This window comes from Triturus cristatus, chromosome 9 (genome assembly GCF_964204655.1).
Source record: "Triturus cristatus chromosome 9, aTriCri1.1, whole genome shotgun sequence".
NCBI lineage: Eukaryota > Metazoa > Chordata > Amphibia > Caudata > Salamandridae > Triturus > Triturus cristatus.
The window spans coordinates 276,043,397-276,062,707 of NC_140592.1; the positions used below are offsets into that span (position 1 = coordinate 276,043,397).

At 42.5% G+C, this 19,311-nt stretch overlaps 1 protein-coding gene across 42 annotated transcripts in view; it reads left to right on the plus strand.

Annotated features, from left to right (window-relative positions):
• The window catches only part of FOXP1 (forkhead box P1), a 1,129,017-nt gene that overhangs the window by 1,013,717 nt on the left and 95,989 nt on the right, over positions 1-19,311 (plus strand). For 20 of the 42 annotated variants that reach the window (XM_085624906.1, XM_085624905.1, XM_085624911.1 and 17 more), the window contains one exon: positions 18,963-19,007. The exons of the other annotated variants lie outside the window; for them this stretch is intronic. In XM_085624906.1, coding sequence (XP_085481032.1) covers positions 18,963-19,007 — 45 coding nt within the window. The remainder of the gene's footprint in view (positions 1-18,962; positions 19,008-19,311) is intronic. 42 annotated transcript variants of the gene reach the window in all.

The following is a 19,311-nucleotide window of genomic DNA, read 5'->3' on the forward strand; positions in this document are numbered from 1 at the left end:
TATTTTTAACGAAGGTGCAATATACCATCAAGGATTGGACCGGAGACAGTTGTGAGGGTGTATGGGGATAACAGGTTTGTGCTGCCTTGTATCAACAAACCTAGCAGTCTAATGCAAACCTCAGTCTGTAGACATGGCTTTTGGATCCTAATTTGTACCAACCCCAAGCAGTGAGCTCTGTGTCCAATTTTCTGTAATTGTAGCATGGCCAAGGGCTTGCAAAATTGTGTGTGAAGATTAAGCCACAGATTCTAGGAAAAAAAAGTTGAGGCTCACACAGCAATCTGAGTTTAAAGAGTCAAACTCTTACTCCATATCCACAACACTTTAAATAGTGTGTGGTCCTCATCCTCACCTTGACTTTCTCTGGGGCTTTTGTCCTTAATCATCCCGTACAATTGCAGTCTTGTTATGGAATAAATCGCTATCATATTTTCACCATCTCTGCTGGTACACCCACAGTGTAGCTCAACAGCATTAGTATTCCTAACGCATACGTTGATGCGGCTATAAGCACACATAAGTCGGAGAAGGTAATAGCCCTGAATAACATTCATAAAATTGACATGCCTTTAAATTAAGCTAACAAAGACCACCCCCGTATTCCATGATATCGGTTTAGGCAGGGATTCTATAAGCTTGATTTACATTTTGGTGGGGCCACAATGGAGTGTGCGCTTTTGGCGGTCTTTCCGCCTGCCTACCCAGAAGTCTGTCCACCAGACTACAAAACTGGTTTTCATTGGGGGAGAAGACCGCTGGAGGACCTCAATCTCCTCCACGACTTCACTTCTTGTCCCGATGGTGGGATGGGCTGCAGGCGGAGCCAGCGGGATTCCAGCCAGGATTCCCACTGTCAGCACTTGGATGTGGGCTGTTGCTAAGGGAATTCCAATGGGAATCCAACCCACTTAGAGTCGGCGGAATGCGACATAGAGGGTTGAAACTCAATTTTTTATCGGGGTACAGGATGCAGTTTCGTCCTCTTCTCCTTCGTCCGGGTCCCCCTTTCCTGCTGCACCTTGACAGCGACAGATTGGCATTCCATTTTAATGGAATCGAAGGTAGGTATCCATGGTGCATCCGGTTAAACATTGCATGGTGTGTGTGTATGTTGGTTGGGTGTGAGGCAGTATGTACACACAATGCACACTGCACATATCCTACGATCACATATGGACACAGACACAACATATATATGTTTTACATAAAATATAAAGTGTTACTTACCTGTCTCCCCACCGCTGCGGTCGCCCGACGTCCGTACTCCACCACCAGGACACCTCAAACATCCAAATCAGCTTGGCGGTATCCCGCCGTCAAAATAGCGACGGCGGTACCTTCTCCAGCATAGGAGACTACTGCCGTTGCAGCCTTGCCTGTATCGTGTATACATCTAAATACGGCGGGCGGAAGACTGTCGGCTCGGCAGAGTACTCTGTCCTGCTGCAGGCCAGAGTTCGGATCGTCAAGTTCTAAATCAGGCCCAATGTTTCAGATTTGCGTGCATCTCTACATTTTGTTCCAAAACCACGTCTGTCTTGGTCAAAGAGTTGTATCCTCCAAATACTGTGTGAAGTAGAGAAGTTAACTGACCCTCAGATTAACTGTGCTGTCTTTGAGCACTGAAAGATAAACTATTTTCAGATGTGCAGTTCCTTAATAGACAGGAGAACATAATATTTGAGTTCAGGATCCTGTATTTCACATTGCACTGTGGTTCTTGCTTGAATCTAAACTGCAGACTATGAGAAAGTTCCACTTAGTTCAGAAACATGTTAAGATGGTATGAGGAGGTATCATAAATGACGTGTGATGGACCTCTATGTACAAAAGAGTGAGGTGCTGGGGATGGTTTCGATTTGCGCTGTATCCTGCAGTATTGCGTTTTAAAGTAAATCCTGACCACTTCTGTCCTGGAGCTTGCAGGCGCTAGCCAGTTCAGTGATGTTCAGTGATGTATGTCAGCTATAGGAATATATAATAAAGCATCATAAATGGCAGTATGTTGGACCTCAATGTCCAAAATAGTGTGGTGCCTTAGGGATGGGTTTGATTTGTGCTGCATCCATCCCTAATCCATTTGAAATTAAATCCTGACCACCTCTACCCCGGAGACGCAGGAATGAATCAGTTCAGCGATAGTATAGTAAAGCTGCTGGGGCAGTCACCTACAGAGACTCGCCTTCCATTCTCTGCCATGTTACGTGCTCTTGATACTTAACCTCATGAGCATATACTGTATGAACTCTTTGTAGAGTATGGGAGGTGCTTTTCAAATTCAACAGTTTAAGACTCTTAAACCACTAAAATGATTTTTGGTCTTGAAGACACGAGCAAAGAACTCGTTTCTAGCCTTCTACTTCTGCTGTATGTCTTACTAACTTAAAAAGGGCGAAGTCGGGAGGGGCTGGGTGCGCAAAAAACCCAGATCTCAGTTTTAATCAGCACCAAAAAATAGTGCACTAAAGGCAAAGTGAACTTATGTATTTGACATGTTTTAGATGTTTTTCTGTTTAGCCCTTAGGATTCTTTTACAAGTACATTTTCTAAATGTTGATGGCGCTTCTGCTTTAAACGGGCAATTGTTGATCACCTTCTCGCCTGTTTATGTGTAGTGCAAATCCTGCAGTGACCAACTGTGGGTCCATAATATGTGACAATGCACTATAGATATTTTTAGAAATGACTTTCTCGTTTAGAAAACACATTTTCAGAATTGCAACACAACTTCATTACCTGCCATTGTTCTAGAATGTATGAGGTAACCTGCAAATGTTGGACGTCTTTCTTTATCTTGGAACAGACCTTCCTTGTGGATGTGTATCTTATGATCGATTTTTGTCCTGTGTAGATTGCATGGTGAATACGGGATACCATTTGTGCTTCATCATTAAGTATACCCGTAGCACCAAATTTCCTTTGACACTTAATTACCTGTCATGGTTTTCAAAGTTCTTTTAGATTTGATCCTCAATTGGAGGAGAGTTGAAGCCTGATATTTCGAGTGACTATTAAAGCTAACATTCTACAGTAATTATTGTACATTTTTTAATCTTCTGCAATTCGAGGCCTCTAAAGTAGTTCCTGTCTTCTACACCCACCATACCCAACCCAAATAATTTTCTTGTGCAAAGCTCTCTTCTGAAACCTGATTTCCTGAAGACTGACATGGGCCCATGTCACAAGCCATGCATAGCATTAAAGAAATGCTTCTCATCATAGTAACTCTGCTACCAGTCCAAAAGCTAATTCATGAAACGGACAGTGCTGGACCACCCTGGCCCAACTCTCGACATGTTTTATCGTCCTAACTGACTAAAATTGACGACAACTGTGGAAAGAGGTCTTCATGTTAGACCATTTTGCAGGGCTTGAGATCTCTCAACAGTAGTATTGTAAAGGATGTCCTGGCAAAGGGCGTCCTGTGGAATGAGTGATTCTTAACCAAACCCTATGGGCCAAGATAATTAATAAAAGTAGTAGCATATATTTTGTCCATCACGCTAATGTATTAAAAAAGAAATCCTGCATGGTAGTGTAACTGATACTAGTCAGTGTTTGTTCAGTCAACCTGTACACAATAAAAAAAGAACCTAAGCGACCCTTGTTTTTTCATAACCATTCTCAAAGATCATGCCTTTAAATGACCAGCCCTGGGTACGCGACACTTTTCAAGGTAAAATAATTTTTTCTCCTTTACCATTGTCTATGCACCTACTGACTGCCATAGTAGTTGCAGTATGCAGTGTTCTTGCCAAGAGCAGTTCAGCCTTGCAGTGCCTCACAGCCTGAAAGGAGCACATTTCTTCAATCCACAGCTCATTTGATAGACCAGGGAGCGTGAATTTGCTCCTCTGCAGGGAAACGAAGAAGCCTTGTCCCTGTGGCGCTCTCCCGCTGGTGCTGTTCAGTTTTTGTGGGTCAATTACAGTGACCTTACTCCCAGGCAGAGGCACAGCCATCTCTTTTTAAAAAAAAAAAAAAAAAAAAAAAGGCTTCTGATGCTGTCCAATAATCACAGTATTTGAACAGACACTGTTTTTTTTGGGCTGCCCCTTTGCTGGAACAACCCTTGCGTGGAGGGCCATGTGATACTGTTGAGAATTCAGGAGCTGCCACTTAATGTCGGATCAATTGGCGGCTGAATTCCTGACATCACAAATAATACAATGCAAAGTCTGGAGGTCAGTCTCTCTTTCTCCCTCTCCTTTTTTACTTTTTTTTTTTAGTGCTCACAGGAGTGTGGAAATAACCGTTTCTTTATTTTCTGTTTGTAGGTGAACAACAGATAGTGAAAGAATAGGTTACCTCGATCCACACAGTTGTTCTCTTGTTCAGTTGTTGTATGTCAAAATACCGAGGACCAAAAAATTGCCCTACAAAAATGTGTGTGAGAGAGAACATTTAAAAACCAGCACCAGAACTCTGGAGTTCGTGCCCATATGTACCGTGGATGTGCAGTACAAAAATATATTAATACGCATTTCTTTGCACCATTCACATATTTTGAAATAAAAAATAAAAAAAAAAATATATATATATATATATATATATATATATATAATCACCACGGTACCTATATGTTGGGTCAAGTATAGCCAACCTACATATACTCTCCCTCATGATGCGTGATGGTCGATATTTTAACCAGGATATTTTTGTGGAGTTAGATCTCCCTCCCGATACTCCAGTAGTATCTCGCTGTTCCCCAGTATCTGTAAGCAGAAAAAAAACGAGCTCAAGTGAAACTTGCATAGTAAAATATCAAGTTCATTTTGCCAATTTGCAAGGTACCAAAGAATGTGATTTGAGGGAGAAATGTTCACTTGCGGACATGCAATATGTACAGCAGTTGACTGAACGCACCAGCAACCAGCAAAGAGGGACTATTATCAGTATTAATACAGTTCCTTGATAGTAACTTTTAATTTATTTGATGCTTTATAGCGCACTTCTGTGTTTCTAAACGCTGTATATAACAGGTGTCACTATTACCGAATTTAATGATGCTTCCCCTGCCCAGTTGCAAAAAAAAAAGAAAATACATTAGTGTAGCTGCGAAGTAAGCATATTAGTGTAAATAAACGTCCCTGACGTTTCACCTTGTTAATACAACACTGTATCCGTCTCTGAAGCGGTATAGCCCAGCATTTACTTTAAAAATAGTGAATGAAGGTGTAAATAAAGGGATTACTGCTGCCGTCCCCTGCAGCAGTGTCCAGTAGGTGAATGTCATCCATTTGCTACGGGAGTGATTGAATTACATCTTCATCCGTAAGCAGCGCGGCTCCTGGTGCACTTAAGGTTTTAGTTGCAGCCTTGTCAGGCATTGTGGTGCCTGCCTCCATTTCACGAGACACTCAAACACTGGTTTAGAGGCACCGCCCTCCATTTCATCAGGGACCGACATGTGCCATCCAAACAACCCTAGGAAAGAGGAAGACAGTGGAAAAGATTCCCAATTCTGCTTTAAAATAATTCTGGTGGATGAAATGCACAAATGATCAAGGAATAAAAACGGCTTATAGTGACAGTCTCCTCCTACATGCAGGGTGGTGAGCTTGAAGGCTTAGAAGAAGTTCTGAAATGTGTTATTTAAAGGGATACCTCTTTCAAATTGGGGCAATCGAATAGGGGCGATTAAATAATTGCCAGCTTGAAAAAGTGAATGAGCTGATATTTTAACATAATTAAAATTCTCGAGCATGAAGAAGCATACATGTTGTACACTTCCATATACAAAGGGTCACAAATTATTTTTCCCCACTCTGCTGGCGCTGATGTAAGATATACATTTGCCCAAATTCATAGAGAGAAGTTGTGTGCACGCAACATGCAATGCAGATTTGCAAAATGCCGTGGTATATGCATCTTGCGCCTGCATGACTTTTGCACTTGGTTCCACCCAGGGTGTGTGGCGAGACCAGATTCCAGCACAAGTCTCATTTGCAAAGAGATGCGATGGATTGTGCATCTTTTGCACCTCGCTTCCACTAGCATCAGTGCCGGGCTATCGCAGAGGAAGTTGCAATGCAGGCCGGGAAGATGATATAAATGTATATTGTCTGCATCACAGACTCAGAACTCCACCACTCAACAAATACATGTGCAATTGACTGCACTTAAATTTCCACCTGTATGGTAGGAGGACGTATAAATGTTTAAATTGGCATATATAGGCCCTTTAAAGGCCCATACACTTCAGTACTGCTCGTAGGGGTGGCGTGGTTATGAGGATGGGAGCCTGCCGACACCAGCACCCCTCTGTCAGCATGTCCTCATACACAGTAGGCGACTAGGTGTAACCAGCCAGTGCTGAATCGGAGCCTAATGCCCATCCCCCTACTGCCACCACGTCCTAATATTGAATCTGTCTGGACTTGTGCGATCCCAAATGATATCTGCACTCTTGGCACCTCTCAAATGTGCAGTTTGTGGATCAGATCTACAATATATCAAACTATCAGTCGAATGTCAAACTGGCTGTAGAACTACTCTGGTGGAAATTGTCGTACAGTGATTTTTCCACCGAAATGTTTTCTGCATTATAGTTCACAGTGCTGAAGAGCCATACACTCGTGAAGTCCCCAAACAGCCTATGGCCGTGTGGGAGAACCCCTGCGTCCGAAATTAGAAACATTCTTAGCTGACTAGCCATTTCTCCGTCTAGAACCTTGGAAATAGCTTTTTGGTAAATTGTTGAGCTCAGCCCTGCACAGTGAAATAAATGTTCATTGAAAACCCCCACCATACACTGTAAAGACGAAGTTTAGGTCCATAGCATGGAGTGTATATTACCATTTTGACCTACGTCATAATGTAGTTATGCTTATGTCTGAAGACATCATTTAAGTCAAGTGTATGAATGGTCTGCAGAGTAGTGACCGATGTGGGATAGGCATGATGTATGGGATTTTGGGCGCGTGCACAAATGCGTGTCTTCGCTGTGAGAGCGCGGGAGGTTTGGAGGGCCGTGCAGCGATCTGTTAAACAGGTTGATAATCAGATTTGGCATGCCACTCCTACACTCCTCTTTAACTTGTCGTACACACAGAAAATTATAACTCAATCATTCAGGGAAACCCTAGAGCGCAGAGCAGGAAAACCCCGGTTGGGAAGAGATTGCCTTCCCTTGTGTGCTATGGGGAGATATTTCTCAGACGTTTGATAAATGAAGGACATGATCGTGTGACTTGTGTGGGGGCTGAGGGCTGAAGTCCAGACTGCCTACTATACCCAAGACATTGATGGACATTGGACGTCATTGTAATAAAGGCTCAATTGCTTTCAGGCTTAAAGGGATGAATGCTTATTTAGATTTGCAACTTGTGGCTGTATTCAGTAGTATTGGAATTAAAAGTGGAATTAAGGTTTTACGCTAACCTCACAACAGTGTAGCAGCCATGGGCCTCCCTAAGCCCTCCACTAGTTCATTGTCAGTTACGTGACATCACAGTGAGGTTGATGACATCACTGTGATTTTTTTTTTTTAACATGGCTGTTTCCTCTGCATCTATAATGATTGAGATATTTAGGACCAATTAGTGGCTGATGCAGTTCTAGAACTGGCAGTGGGATGGGCAATAAGGGCCTTTTCATGCTGCTCTGTAGTAAACTTTAGTCCACTTAGGAATTTGTTGGTAACATAGTTCATTGGGTTAGGCACCCACTGCTGAGAAATTTTTGGGAAACTTCAGAATATGAATACGAGTCCCAGCAGGGCTGACTCAACTCCACTGTTTGCAAAGTATGTGTATGGAATCCTATTGCATTGAGTAGTAACAAAATCTGTTACTTTGAACGTCCGTATACAATTCCGTTTTTGATATATACCATCTTAAAGAGTCAGTGTAGCTACATGGTAAAGTGGAAAAGTCAAAACTATTACCCTTTAGCATAGATTTTTGCTGTTACCGAACATCACACAGTGGTTTTGGCCACTACAAGCACTGTTGTATAGTAAGCAAAATTAATGCATAAAAAAAAATGTTCATTGGGAATTACGATTACAATGGATGCATACTACAACACTTTACCTGTAACCTCACTTTACTACAGCTAATGATAAGGGCTGTACTGGGAACCCAAAGCAGCCTTGGCAAATTTGATCAGACCCGCCCCCATACTGTGTACAGAGAGCGAGCACAGCTTGTGAGCATGACCCCTGCAACAGGGGTTGGGGGCTCTCCATAACACACACCACCATTTCCTGGGACTGAAACTGAAAGCAGTCCTCCTGGGGACTAGAACCGGCCTCCAGGGGCTCCAGCCTCCCGGGTGTATGCCCACTTGGCCAGCTGGCCAGTCCGGCAGTGCCAGTGATAGACTCTTGTCCACCAGTAATGTCTAGTGGGTGGTTCAGGGAGCAACATTTCCCTTACCTTTGAATGTAATGTCGGATTCTGTCGCATGAAGTGGTTAGCAGCTGTCTGCCATGCAGGTTACACAAATATCCATAACTTTTTGCCAATTAATCACATACACTCTGTTGATAATTCAAGCAATAGATGAATGTCTTCATAAGATTACATTTTCAGCTGGAAGCTATCAAAAAGTCCAAAGAATTGAGTCACACAAACATTAACAATAACTCACGAAAGAGGAGACCCATGCCAGAACCTCTCTTACCAGTTGAGATTTTCCCATTACATAAGTGGAGATCAAGACCTTTACCGTGGCCCTCCCCTACTAATTGAGTGGCCCATTGTGTTGAAGCTCACAGACGGGCCCAGCATAAGTATTAAGGGCTAAATGCCCCTTATCCGTTCTTTCCAAGGTCTCGGACTGTCCAAGCTACGGTCTATGTGGGCCAAGTAATTTGGTGCATTTAGGAAAACTACAGCAATGACTGAATGAACAGTGTGTTCCCCTGCACTTGGGGACCATTGGCAAGTTGGATACAAGTCTAAATGTGGAACACTCCACTGAGATCTGATGACGTTTTTGTTTTATGCTAATCTTCACGAGATAAAGTTGGACGACTCCCTCTTCAGAAGGTTTTTAATAATAACTGTACGGGGTGAGTGAGTGTGTGTGACTGTGTGAGTGAGTGATCTTAGAAATAACATTCTAAGGACCGAAAGCTGTGACCACCTGTTTTTTCGTGGTGTTGGGTTTTGTCTTTTGGATCAATTTAAGCAATGATATGGCAGCACATTTGACATGTACCCTTAGCAGTTCCTGGAAACCCACAGTTACTGTGATGTTTAAAAATATATATATCTTTACCCATAACTTGGATGCAACTACGATGGAATACTTTGATACTATTTGAATGAAATCTTCAATAGGATGTTTAGCTCCATTAATTTGAGGCTTCTGATATTTAATACTACCTTCTAAATGGGCTTTGATTTATGTGCCAAATTAAGTGTACTTTGCTAATGTTGCCATATAAACCATGAAACGCACAGCTTACTGTAGTGAAACTACCAGATCCCTTTACGCTATAGTGGAGTAAATGATTTTGTCCCAAACCATAGTTTGACAAATTTCAAGAAGATTCTAAGTGAAAGATGTATAGTTTTATACACCCTGCAAGTTAAATGTAATATTTGATTCAAACCCTGTGCCATAGCCTGCATGTTTTGGCTTGGAAGAATATTCAGTAAGACAAATTAAACCAATAATCAGTCTGAGTACTTACCTTAAGTTGACACTTGACAGCTGCCAGTTAGTTACTGTTCCTTAACACTTTAATTTTCTGGAAAACACTTGTGTGGTCCTCATTTTCCGTCACGTTCCAGAAAGTAGGGTATGTGAATGCTCGGAATGGGTTGGTGTCCCAGTATTGAAATGCACATAATTACCAGATGCATTGGGGAATTCTTCTTACCCCCTTTTCCTTAATACCCAAGATAGTTTTGGACATTAAGGAAAATGTACATCCTGCGAGTAAACCAACTGTTAGTGAAAATTGGCACAGCCATGTTATGCCTTGAAGTTGTCAGAAAAGTTAGTTGGTCGGTGCCAAGATTGCAAGGCTCAGTTTTGAGGCTACCACTTAATTTTCAACCTTTTCCCCATTCACACCAATTTTGACATGCCGAATAATGCTCGAACAGTTAGCTTTTACCGAAACATGAACCATATCAAAAAGGGAGTTTTACGTTCCACCCTGATCTTAGTTTTGCCACTAGAGAGCAGCTACACTTTGTAGGCCCACTGAAGGGTTTGCAGAGATGGTAAATCTGCAGTGATTGCCTGCCCGTCAGTAGATATTGCACTAACAGGGCTTTAAAGGCGATTATTTTCTTTAATGCTGCTTCTCTTGCCGTATGCTAGAAAAGTGTTGCTTTTTAATTTGTAAATAGCTCTGATGAAAAAGGAAGCACTTAGGCCATCGATCTATAGTCACGCTGAGAACGCATCATAGTTCATTGTTCTGCATGATATAAAAATGTATATTTTTGCATGCATGTCCCAGCATCCTTGTAGCGGGGACAATATCATTCAGGATTTATACATTTTGCCAGGCGGAGTAAAAGGCTCTCGAGTGGGATAGTGGCACTGCTGTACTCTGCTTTGGCTTGGAACCGGGCAGGTGTGATTTATGTTTCCATTCATGAGCAGCATTTCTTCGCACAGTAACCACTTCAAGGAGGAGGCACTCTGGGCCATGTTAAATATTGACATGCATATTGAGGATATGGAATTTTACATGCCGATTTCCGTTTCGCTCTCAAGTTAAAATTCTAAATTGCCAATTTGTGTGGGTGTACACAACAAACTTCTCCTGGCACTTGAATATCAGGACGGTTACAATACCCAATCTGATGGTACTCCTTTTACTGGCTGTGGGTGTTCGAAGAGTGGGTGTGGTGGCGAGGAGTGAGAATGCTGGGTCTTCCCTGCTGGGATCTAGACCAGGGCCTTGAAGGTGTCCCCCCCTCCCCCCCCCGAAAAATCGCTGAAACAGGTTCACAACCCACTGAGTCGTCTTGCCACGCCTTTTTCCCCATCCATTGGGCTGTGGTATCGGAATCCTTCAGAGTGATGTGCAAATCCTAATAGCACATTCACAATTTAGATTTTTTGCACCGAGTGTATTTTGTCACATTGAAGAAACATGCTCAACCCCCTTGGCCAACCTTTAGAGTTTGCAGTTTAACCTGTTACCCATGTTTGGGGTAATGGTAAGTATGACACGTTCTAGATGCTTGAGGTCTGCCAGTAGAGCATTCCAGAGCCACAAAGCAAGAGGCAGTACGAATGTGTATGTCCTTCTGATGAGTGTGAAAACAATGCTGCGTCCACATCATGCCAGTTGCCTGAAGTAATAACACTTAGCAAACTGATTACATTCAGTGTATGCTTCAGAGCAAGTGCGCACAACAGTTTTAACATGGCAGCTAAATGCAGTTGTTGACAGTGTGATATGCTGTAAAATTATGACAATTTAAAATGTGCATTATTTGCGTTGATGTTAACTTGAGAGTTCCTAGCAACTCTTAACCGGTCTGTAAATTAATGTACGTGTAGCACTTTATATCTTATGATACAGTTTAGTAATTGGTAAGTATCATTAAATTCCTCCAAGCAGTTTGGTTGGTCACATTGTGAAAATTCTGAATGATTCACTACCATCACCTGGATTCTAGATGTGCCTTGTACATTGTCATAGTGAGATATTAATAGTGTTCAGTTTATAAAAGGAACTGTCTCGAGGCGCATAAAGTACATTAAGGCGCGGGAGTGTGTTCGCTTTAGACTGGTCCTGTAGATTAGGAAGGCTTTGAGGCCTTTTGGAGGAAGTGGAAGTGATCCAGGGTAAAGCTCACATGGAAGAGAGGCACCTACGCCCTTCACTGTCTCAGCGGTTAGCGCAGGGAGGTGTGGATTGGCCTACGGAAGATGCATACTTACATTGACCAGTGCGTGCTCATGATGTGTTTGTGTGTCGTATGTGACCCTATGTAGCAATCTGCTGCCTTTGGCTAGGTTCATGTTTTACAAATACAGAAGGCAAGGATACCGTCAACAGGATTTGAGAAGTAGCAGACTGTGTACTGTAAACGCATTACATAGTGTGTTTTCAACTGGGGTGGTCTTATTGATACGATACGAAGACGTTGTTTCAGATCCTGGGTGCATACATGGAAAAGGCTTGTTGCCTTGTCTTTTCTCTTTTACACTACACTTCCTGGTCTCCAGTCTCATAATATCGTGGCTATGGTTGTTCCAAGAACCATCAGATCAGATATGGTGAGCTCATCAGCCAGATAAATGGGGGTTGCAGCAGGTGGTAATGGCTTTGTAAAGGATGCAGCTGGTTTTGAGGAAGGTGCGGCCATCAAGGTGAGCCAGTAGAGCTCCATCAGGATTGGGGTGTAAAGGGAGCATATTTCTTCAGGCCCTGCAGCATGGAGTCTGGGAGGCCATAGAGCATGGCTTTTCCACCATCCAGATGCAAACCTATGATGGCTTGAACAGCAGTTCTGAAGTTGCTTTCTGGGAGCAATAGCAGTTCCGAAGTTGCTTTCTGGGAGGAATTATTTCATGCTCTTCAATATAGGAAACTGATACCATGCCAACTTTGTTTTCTTGGCAATAGGGGTTTCTTCGGGTTGAGGTTGGTGTCTAGGGTGAATCTGATTTACTAGACACTGGGTGAATGTTGATGTTTGGAGCCATCAAGGTTCATGTCATTAAGCCAGGCGTATGTTGTTTCTTGTTTGTTCTTCTTGGCAAGTAGGATTTTTTTTTTCTTGGTCGGGTTGAGCCTCAGCTAGGTGCTGAACATCCTGATCTGGATGAGGTGCAGGGAGTGTTTGAGGAGTTGGCTCTCTGAAGCAGATGATGCTTTCAAGTGGAAACGTGTATTGGTGGGCATATGGGTGAATTTAGATGTTGTTATTGGTGAGCCCCAATTGCCTCCGAGTAGAAGTTGGAGATGACTGGGGATAGTATAGAGGCCAGGAAACTCTGAAGGTTATAGGGATCTTCTGGGTGGAGGTGCCCATGTGAACAAACTTCTCAATTAGAAAGGTTGGAGGAGAACCATTGAAGGACGTTGCCAGTAAATCTGTTAAATATCCAAATTCAGAAGGCATGTTCAGTCGTAGTGTGAACAACTAGTGTGTTCTTTCTTCTATGATGAGGAGTTTTATGTAGGTGATTTTGCGACTGAAATTTCCACCTTTGCTTTCACTTAGGGAAACCGGTTGGTATGAGCAGGTTGTATCTGTATGGCAGATGAACGCTAAAGGAGCAGTGGACATTGTGAAAGCTTTAAACATTAACATAACGTATTTGTAAAACACATAATCACCTGTAGGCATCTCACTGCTGAAAAACTGATGTTTATTGTTGTCCAAGGCAATGGTACTCACTTTATCGACCTCAGATGGATAAAAGGCTGAGTAAACCCACTGGGATTTGAACCTGTGACCATGAGGTCGACCATTGGCCCCTGTAGTGGATGCATTAGTCCACTGAGCCACCAGTCCAGGCTGGTGTACTGGCTAGAGCGAGGTGTGGTATTTCACTTCAGACGCACATTAGCCCTTTAACCAAATTTTCCCATGTGGTGTATCTAAACTGATCTGGCCTCATGTCCAAGTGATTGGCTATCTGCTTGACAGCTCTTAAATGGAGAGCCATGTTTGCCTTGTAGTGTTTAATATGAAGGCTTCAGTTTGTGCATTCTGTCATTGAAATTAGTACCATAAGAAACACATTTTAATGTTGCCATGCATTGTTGGGACTTCTGTCACTACCAGTAACTTAGGTAATGCACCAAGACAAATCTTAATCAAAGGTTTGATTAAAAATAAGCATTGGCAAAACCAATAGGTCTGGCCTCCACATGAATGCAATATTTTAATACCTTTTTCATACTTAGGTAATGGGCATTAAAAGAAATAAAAAAGGGAAAATGTAGTCATATGAAGGTGTTGTGTAAATATTTCAAAAATAAACCAGCACAAAAAATGTGCAAAATCATGAAAGCAGCGATTAGGTCAGCAGACTTGGCATTAAAGTGGACTGTGTTTTATGCAAAACTTCAAAGCCCACGATGAAAAGAGCCAATGGCTGAAGTGGCCTGGCCCATTGCATACTACTATATGCTGTAGTAGTGAGGACGCACTGAGTGAAAATCTTTTGAATAGATCAATGAGTAAAGAGGGTAGACTTACACAAATGCATTTTTGTTAAAATATTTTTGAAAAACATGAGACTTGCCAGATAGTTAAAGCTGCCTTTCAGGCAGATGAAAAACTGAGTCTGCAGATTAGCATGGGCCTCGAGTGATCAGCAATGCCAACATAAATGTTCTTTCCCTCATTGCTGTGACATTCGCCCCTTGTTTCTCTTCGATGCAGCCTTACTCTCCCATGCAGGCAAGTAAACTAAAGGCAGAGCCTCTTTCCTCTTGCCAGTCAGATATTGAGGGAAAGGGCTCTGGGGCAGAAAGTATGTGAAAAGTGTTCTGCGTGGGTTTCTGGAGACTGATTTGTAACGGATGAAGACGTCTTTCCCTTGAGTTCAGGAAGCATATCTGCAGCTCCTGGTATAGTTTGCATAGTGCACATAGATGCAGGTATATCAATGAGATGTGTAGCGTTGGACTCAATCATAAAAACTACCATATAAAATGATAGCATGGATACCAATGTAGTTCATATGGAGTCAGCAATTAACATGTTTCCTCGTGGAATAGGTTTTGAAAGGCATCTATACCTTGTGGTTTCATTGAAACATTGGTGCATATAAGCAGTCGCATGTTTTTATTTCCTGAGCTAGCGGCTTGGAGTTTTACAGGTGGTGCAGCCCAGGTGGGCACTGGCTGCCCATTCGTACAAATAGCAACACAGCCTGTCGTCCCAAGATTAGATGTTTACCACCTTCTTTGTGGGGGATAACCCTCCCGTTTATTTAGTCAGCATCATTTCAAAGATGTAGACTTTGCTTGTTGGGAGTCCGCATGGGAAAAAGTCATTCGTTTAGGGCAAAAATTGAAAAAAATGGTTGCTCTATGACCAGAAGACCTGAATAGGGTGACGTGGCAAGAGTTGTGCAGGCTGACAGCGAGGAAAACATGCCCCACCATGCAAAAATGAGCAAGGGCTGAAAGGTATTGTTCATTGATACAGCAGCTCTATAGTTCAGGAGCCTGATGCATCGCTTCACAGCCTTCTGAGATCAATAACAGGAGGAACATCGAGTTGGGTATTAACAATACCGGTTATCAGTAGTTAAAGATCAATCCGTTCATAGTGTGTGGCAATTAGTAACCTTGACCTTATTGATTGAGGCTCAAGACAGATCACCCACAATTCCGTCTGCCTCTTGCATTGACGTTTATAAATGCAGTCAAGAGTGGGCTTTGGTGAGATGTGAATTGCGCTGGCATCATTTTCGAAATTTCACGTTACTCAAATGCCAGAAGTTAAACCGTTATGCCACTGCGCGTTATTTACTAACCATTTGAGGTAAAAATCTACAGCGTACACACAGAATCAGAACGCAAGCAGCTGTTCTCGGTGCTTTTTATTTTTTATTTTTTGCCCAGTTATTAGCGCCAAATGCATCTTGGCTTCAAAAAAGTTGACCCAAGGGTGTTTTTCGGTGTAAAATATACCTCAAAATGATTGATAAGCATTTCACGTCCTTTTGCCGAAATTTCACTAAGTGACGCGAATATCTTACACCACTAGTAAAGAACAGTCTTTTATGTAGAATGTCCAAGAAATGAAAGTGTGCATGGTTGTTTCTACTCTGTAGTGTACAATGTGCCTTGTCACGCTTTTGGTTGCCCCTTATTTTGCATTCGCGTATTCATTCATAAGCCCACAAATGAGCAGTCAGATAACAAACTGTTGACATCTTCATGGAAATCTTCTCAAGGACTGTATGCTCCAGCGCCACCTGTTTTGCAACAGTTTTATTCCTACATGGCAAAAGTTAGATATTGAACTTTCTGAGTTAAAGGTTGATAGGCAGGATCTAGTGGCACCGTGTCTGTGTTAGAACTCATGGTCACAGGTTCAAATCCCTGCAGCCTTTCATCCTTCTAAGGGTCGATAAAATGAGTACCTTTGAGTTTGGTAACAATAAACATCTGTTATTCAGCACCAAGATACCCTTCTGGGTAAACGTGCGCTTTGCAGATAAACATGTTATGTTATATTTGTTCAATTCATTTTTTTGTACATCTCCCATATACATGCACTGCTCTGATGTAAATTATGTAAGCAATTAGGCGATTTACAAGAATGCAAAGGTTCCTTCTATAAGGATTCCTGATTTTCTGTGTTTCACTGTGTTGTTTAATGCACTACATATCGTGAAACCTATTCCTATTAAAATACCTGCAGTCTGCGATGGCAAATTATTAATTTGTTTTCAAGTCCGCCTGAGCGAAGAAGATTATTTTTTCTGTGGGGATTTTTTGGGCACTAACTAATAGATCCGCTGGTCAGAAAAATCTCTGAACTAGTTTTCTTTGTGTGAACACTAGAAAAAAACCCACAAAAGTCCCTTAAATGACATTTTGTCTGCGGAGCACGGTTTCCGCAGCACAGGTGGCGCTAATGTAGGACAGTCCCCCAGGCACTTGTCGCCGAGAGTTGTACAGCTTGTTCAGTGTCTGCATCCATATGGCAATCTGTCCCATTCATAGAAATGCATCGTAGCAGTTGCCTGTAGTGCTGTGGTCAATGTAGTGTAAACAGAAGATTTTAATTCTCAGCACCCTACATCACACAGCTTGCTTTCTGGGAGATGCAGGTTCTGAAGCTGACTAGAACTCCACCCTCAGCAAATGGCTGAGCAGCCTTGCTTGTGTTCTTTTGCTTTTTGTCTTTAGTATGATGTGCTGAGCCGAGCAGGTACAAAACATAAATATATGGATTTCTATAAGTTGCTGACTTTTAGGGCATCTCAACAGGATTGAGGAGGGCACACAGAGTGCGCAACGTCTTCGCCAGCTATCACACACCGGTGCACATTCTGTAGACCAAGTTATGGCAAAAAGTGCATTTGTAAATGTGATTTTTATTTTTTTCTATTTCCCAACTGAAGAATCCCCCATGCTGTGAAGATGTTCACTAACCTTTACATATACCTTTTGTAGGCGTAGATTGTTGTGTGCTTTGAGAATAGTAACGACTATGCAAAAAGCTTGACAGCAGCCACAAAGGGCTTGATGTAGAGGTTGGCAGAATGGAAGCACCCCAATAAATTGTCAGTGCTTCTCCTCCCTCATTTACCGCCCAACTCCCTCCAAACCAAACTTCTATTCCCTGGTCTGTTCAGTCTGTGAAGCAGCAGGATTGCATTGGGGAGCCTCCACTTGCACTGCCAGAGTAAACTTATGATCTGGGCTCTTTTTTGTTTAGAGAGAAAAAAACTCCTAAAGGTAGAGATTTTTTTATTTTTAATGCTCCAGCTTGCAGGGTGTTTTGCTCCCTGTCTGTGTAAACCATCAGTGATGGCTGTCATCAAAACACCCTGCATGTGGGAGCAATTAAAAAAAAAAAAACCTCACTTTGGAAGTTTTTATTTTTCTCTCTAAACAAAAACGTGTACTAAGCAGGTGCATGAAATATGCTGCCTGCTCTGCAGTCCTGATGCTGGAAAGGCACGAGAGGTTCTTAAAATGGGGCAGGGGCCATCGCCTCCTCCCGCCTTGTAGAGTGGTGGACCATCCACCATGATCTTTTGACTTGGTGGTGGTTCTACGCTTTGTGAAGGGTCTTCTTATTACACTCCTGTATCCCACACCCTGCCTCTCACGGCGCAGTGAGGCAATTGTAATATTGGCAGAAGGCAACAGATAGTTACTTGGGAGCATCGGCCTGGTTTATCATAATATTGCAGAGTGAACCGGGCATGTTTACTTTAAAGCTTATTGCATAACTGTAATATATACAGCCCTGCTGTGTAAAAGTAGGAAGTCTGGGGCACAGCTTTTATCGAGGATGAAACCATATTGCATGGGTGTAAACGTGGCGCTCTCGAGTTTCCTTTGCTCCTTCCTGGGTTACAAGAGTGCCTGACCCTTGTGACCCCTGGCTCGCCTCGTGCTCAGCAGGTAGATGCATGCTCTATTACACTGTGCACAGGTGCACATTGTCATCCGGGTGTAAATCCTCACGATGCAGTGTGACCTCAGACTGCATGTATACAATAGAGAGCATTATTCCATGCCATACAATTAGACAATCGGCCCCACAGCTTCTGTGATCAGAGACAGTCAGTCCTATGTTGCCGGGTGCCTTATGTTTGGATTAGAAGCCATACAAGTGCACACCCTTAGCGTTCATATTTTAATGTGTAAAAAGTGCTGCACGCCCATTTTACAGTACAGCACTGTGCGTTTTTTTTTCTCATACAAAGCTTTCCGTTTTTTTGAGTCGTGACACTCGCTCTCTGACTTTCTTGTACATGCCAGCTCAGACTTTGTGTGACTTTTTTTTCATGTTCAGTAAACAGAAACCGGCAGATGCCATAGCAACGGCTGCACCAAAAAGAGAAAGTGTTTACATTACTTTCAGTTACAGAATATCCTAATAAAGAAGTGTGCATGCCCGTGGCTTGTCGCTTCTTCCGGTGGGATCTTAAAAAAGGTTTTGCTGCTGGCTTACACAATTTAGAGAATGAAGATATGCGGGCTCTCTGGCGTTAGAAATGTTTGGGGAATAGAAAAAAACAAGACAATGTTGTGATTGCACATGATTTAGCTAAACGTGGTTGTGCCCTTCAGTTGACGCGCTCAGCATGGGGTAATATGATGGAGATTAATTTCTGCGTGGACAGGTATCGGAGCAGCTTGGCACACTGCACACTGCATGCTGTGTGGAGGCGCCATCTGCTGCCATTTTTATTGTTTTCTCCTCTGAGGTTCAAAGAGCTATTTTAGTTCATATCGAGTCCTAGAAATTCTGTTGTTTATTTTTTAACAACCTGTTCAACAAAGTACTTTCAAAGCAATAGGGGTTTCTTTTTGTCTTTAGATCAGTTTTCTTCTCTCAGATGCAGCCCTGTTGGAAAATGTGCAGGTATGCCTCTGCGAGTTTTGCATTAATCTCTATGAAATGTTTACCCCAAAATAAATGATGTGATGTAAAATTGTGTGTCAAAGGATAATGTTGGAAGGAAGGTGCTCAGACAGAAAAGTTACCTTTTTGCAAGAAAGCATCAGAATTCCAGAGTGCATAAAATGATGCATGTGTTCTTATGTTTTATTGCTTGTTCATTTTATGACTTGGGGGCACATGACAGAACCTGCCTGCTCACAGCACCCGGCTGGTTTTGCACAGCGCATTGTTGTAATAAAACCAGGTGGTTGCTCTGCACCGGTTG